Below are 3186 nucleotides of genomic sequence, written 5' to 3'. Positions count from 1 at the left end.
CGCCGGCAGCACGCAGGGCCGGCAGCCCCCTGCCCCCGCCTCGGGGCGTTTTGGCACTGAGCCTCGGGGGCAGTGGAAGACCCGCTCCCCGTGCAAGGCCACTCGCGCCGCCGTGTCGCGTCCCCTCCTCCGTGGGGAAGAGTTATCCGCTGCCGGCAGGTCAATTAGGGCCGGACCGGCCCCCCCTTCGCTCCTCCCTCGTTGCCGGGTGTGTGTGTGTGTGTGTGTGTGTGTGTGTGCGCAACAAACTCCCGCTGATTACAGTAATTTTCTGGGCGATGTTGCAATGGGGCAGAGTGTGCGGGGCGGCCCGTGCTGAACTTTATAACGCTCCTGCATGTAAATCGCCCTCGATATTGCGCTTATAAACGGGCAGCCGGGACGGCGGCTGGCCTCTCCTCACTCACCGCCTCCCTCCAGCCTCCGGGCCGGCCAGTAAGGGGAGTTATTTGGGATTATAGCAACGGCCGGGAGCCCAGTCACAGCTTCAGTGCATGGTTCAGTGCTGCCGTGCTTGGGATCTTAACGGGGAGCGCGATGAGAGGCAAAGAGGAGAAATCTTCGCTGAAAGGTGGGTTCGCCTCCGTGACAGCGGTGCTGCCGGCGGGACACCCTCCCCGGGCAGGGCAGCGCCTGAGAGGGTTTTAAAACTCTTGCTCCCGGCGGGGGAACGAAAGACATCCAGCACCTCTCCMCCCACACACATACGCTCCCGCAGTGTAGCTAGCGCTGGGTGAGGAGGGGGTGCCAGCGGAGGAGTGGGGCACGGGGAGGCAGAGGGTGTGCGTGGGGCAGGGGGTGGTACAGCCGGAGCAGTGTTTGGCACGGAAATGGGACGAAGGGGCCAGGAGATTTGGCATCAGCAGCGGAGCCCTTGCAAAAGGCTGCTGCAAGGCGGCGGTGGTGCAAGCGGCAGGGGAGGGCAGCAGCAACGGGCAAGCGGGGGCTGCGGAAGGGGAAGGCGCCGGCAGCGGACGGGGCMGCGGGGTATGTGCCGGCGGCGGGGTCCGGCCCGGAGAGGGGGGTCTGAGGCGTGGTGCAGCCTGTGGCAGGTTGTCCGAAAGGCCGGGGTAGGCTGTGCCGGAGCCCGTCGGCGGGCTGAGAAACACTTGCCCCTACGCATGGCTGGCATGTGGGTTTTTAAGCCAGCGCCGCCGGCCCGGGGGTTGCGGAGCGCCACGTTGTTGTTCAGCCAGGAGGGAGATGTCAGAGGAGTAGCGAGTAGGAAAAAGCACTGGGAGGACTGAGACTCTGGGTACACGGAAAACTGCGCGGCTCGAGTAATTTTTGACAGAAGCACCCTGAAAGCGGGGAGGCGGGGGGGGAGAGGGAGAGAAGAAACTGACTGCTCCTATTCCTTTTTTTCTTCTTTTCTTCTGCTGCCATTAATGAGACTGACACTTTTTGCAACAAAGTGAGGGAAGTAACAAGTGGGAGAAGCTAGCGCCCCGCCAGCTACAGCCAGCTTTGCCGTGCTTCTCCAGGCCCCCTTCCCTGGGCGCCTGTTGCCTTCCTGTCCCCCGTGCTGTGGCCGCAGGGCAGGTCCCCATCGGCTCGGGGAGGGACACGGGCAGCTCTCCCCAGAGCGGAGCGGAGCCGCCAAATTCCCTTTTTACTCTCTCGCTTTAAAGTCTTTAAAGCAGCGCTTTTTATAGGCTTGTGCCCACCTCGCCGGGGCATCTTTCCGCTCTCGGTCATCTCTGTCACTGTTTGTCGCCGTGCTCAGGGTGAGCTGCAGCCTTTGATGAGTGCTATGCTCGGGTGCTTTTCCAGTGTGTGTGTGTGTGTGTCCCGGAGAAGACGATACAGACAGCTGCCAAGTTGTGCCGCCCAGCGGCCGTCTGGGGTTACGGGGGGAGGCAGCAGCAGCGGTGCAGAAGAAAAAAAAGAACAAAAAGAAAAGGGGCTCCAGGCAGGGGGAGGACGGGGGCACGATGCAGCTGGAGCCGCTGGCCGCAGCCCAGTGCACGTCGCTTAGACTGCAGGGCGAAATAAATGCAGAAATAACTCCCCGTCGCGTGGAAAGTTCCTCCCGGCTGCGGCGCGCCGGGGCCGGCACCCCCGGGGCCACCAGCCCGGCTGCGAGGGCTGGGACCGGGGACGGTGCGACGCGGACAGCGCTGGGCCCCAGCGCCGCGACCCCCCGGGGCCGCCCGCGCCCCCCGCCGCGGCGGCTCGGGGCGGCATCGCTGCCCCTCGCGCTTTGGGCACGCACCGGCGCCCCTCACGTGTCCGCGCCCGCAAGGAAACGAATTAGTAATTAAGTCCTGGGTACATGGTGTACCCAAATAACCGTGTAAAGTGGAAACAAAAATTGCGGAAAGTTTTTTTTTTTTCTTTTTCTTTTCCTTTTTGCACTTGTGCAATCCTCGGTCAGCTTCTCACCTTTTCTAGAAGCAGAACTCTGTCCTCCTGCCCCGTCACCCCCTCCAAGTTCAGGGGACTGCATTTTTTGTCCCTTGTTTCCCTTTTCGGCATTAAAAAGAGACTTTTTTTTTTCTTTTCCCTTTCTGTAATGTCCCAGCCGGGATCAAGGCAGTGCACTGAAGGGACATTTGTTTATGGTCATTATTGAAAACCGGGCAGGAAATCTTGTTCTCCTGAGTCATTGAGGCTCCTTCAAGGAAACGTCAGCGGCCCTTATCGCTGCTCGCCGGGGCGGCGGGGCGGCGGCCCCGCCAGCTGCGGCACCCGCGAGCGGACGCGGCCGTAGCCCGGCTGTTGGGGCACTTTAGAAAGAGGTGCTCGTCCAGGCCACAGCGAGATAAGAACTTTATATAACCGCATCTTTAGGCCGGAAAAAGAAGGGGGGAGGGCGAAGAGAGCGAGCTGAGCCTGCAGGAGTTTGCTGTGCCAAAGAGAGGGGGTTGGTAAGAAACTCTGGGCAGCTGTTTGCTTTGGTGCTTTGCCCTCCTGCTTGCGCCGCTGTCGGGGGGTGGGGGGGTGGAGGGGGGTCGGCGGCCCCCGCTTGTGCCCCAGGCCGCAGAGGTTGCCTTTGAAGTTGCGGGCTTTGAGCGACGGAGTGGCAGCATTTGCAAGCAATTACAGGGGGACGCTGGCTGGTCATTGCTTTGCCTCCCGCTATTGAAATGCACCGAGCTCCGGGCGAGAAAGCCGAGTCAGATAGCGGCGGCCGCTCTTAGCTCGGGGGGGTGGGCCGTCGCCGCGGGGGCCCGGAGGCACAGA

At 62.1% G+C, this 3186-nt stretch overlaps 1 protein-coding gene across 3 annotated transcripts in view; it reads left to right on the top strand.

Annotated features, from left to right (window-relative positions):
* The first annotated feature begins 257 nt into the window (after window positions 1-257).
* The window catches only part of SGK1 (serum/glucocorticoid regulated kinase 1), a 9064-nt gene continuing 6135 nt past the window's right edge, over window positions 258-3186 (top strand). Inside the window, exon 1 of one of the 3 annotated variants that reach the window (XM_026074225.1) lies at window positions 258-571. In XM_026074225.1, coding sequence (XP_025930010.1) covers window positions 538-571 — 34 coding nt within the window. In that variant the 5' untranslated portion in view covers window positions 258-537. Of the gene's footprint in view, window positions 572-2230; window positions 2871-3186 lie in introns of those variants that run through there. The other 2 variants (XM_026074227.1, XM_026074226.1) reach the window with 2 other exon arrangements.

The sequence above is a fragment of the Apteryx rowi genome, unplaced genomic scaffold, assembly GCF_003343035.1.
Source record: "Apteryx rowi isolate R43461 unplaced genomic scaffold, aptRow1 scaffold_381, whole genome shotgun sequence".
In the NCBI taxonomy this organism is placed as follows: domain Eukaryota; kingdom Metazoa; phylum Chordata; class Aves; order Apterygiformes; family Apterygidae; genus Apteryx; species Apteryx rowi.
The sequence above is the reverse complement of the archived record's forward strand: the minus strand, read 5'-3'. Positions and strand labels throughout refer to the sequence as shown.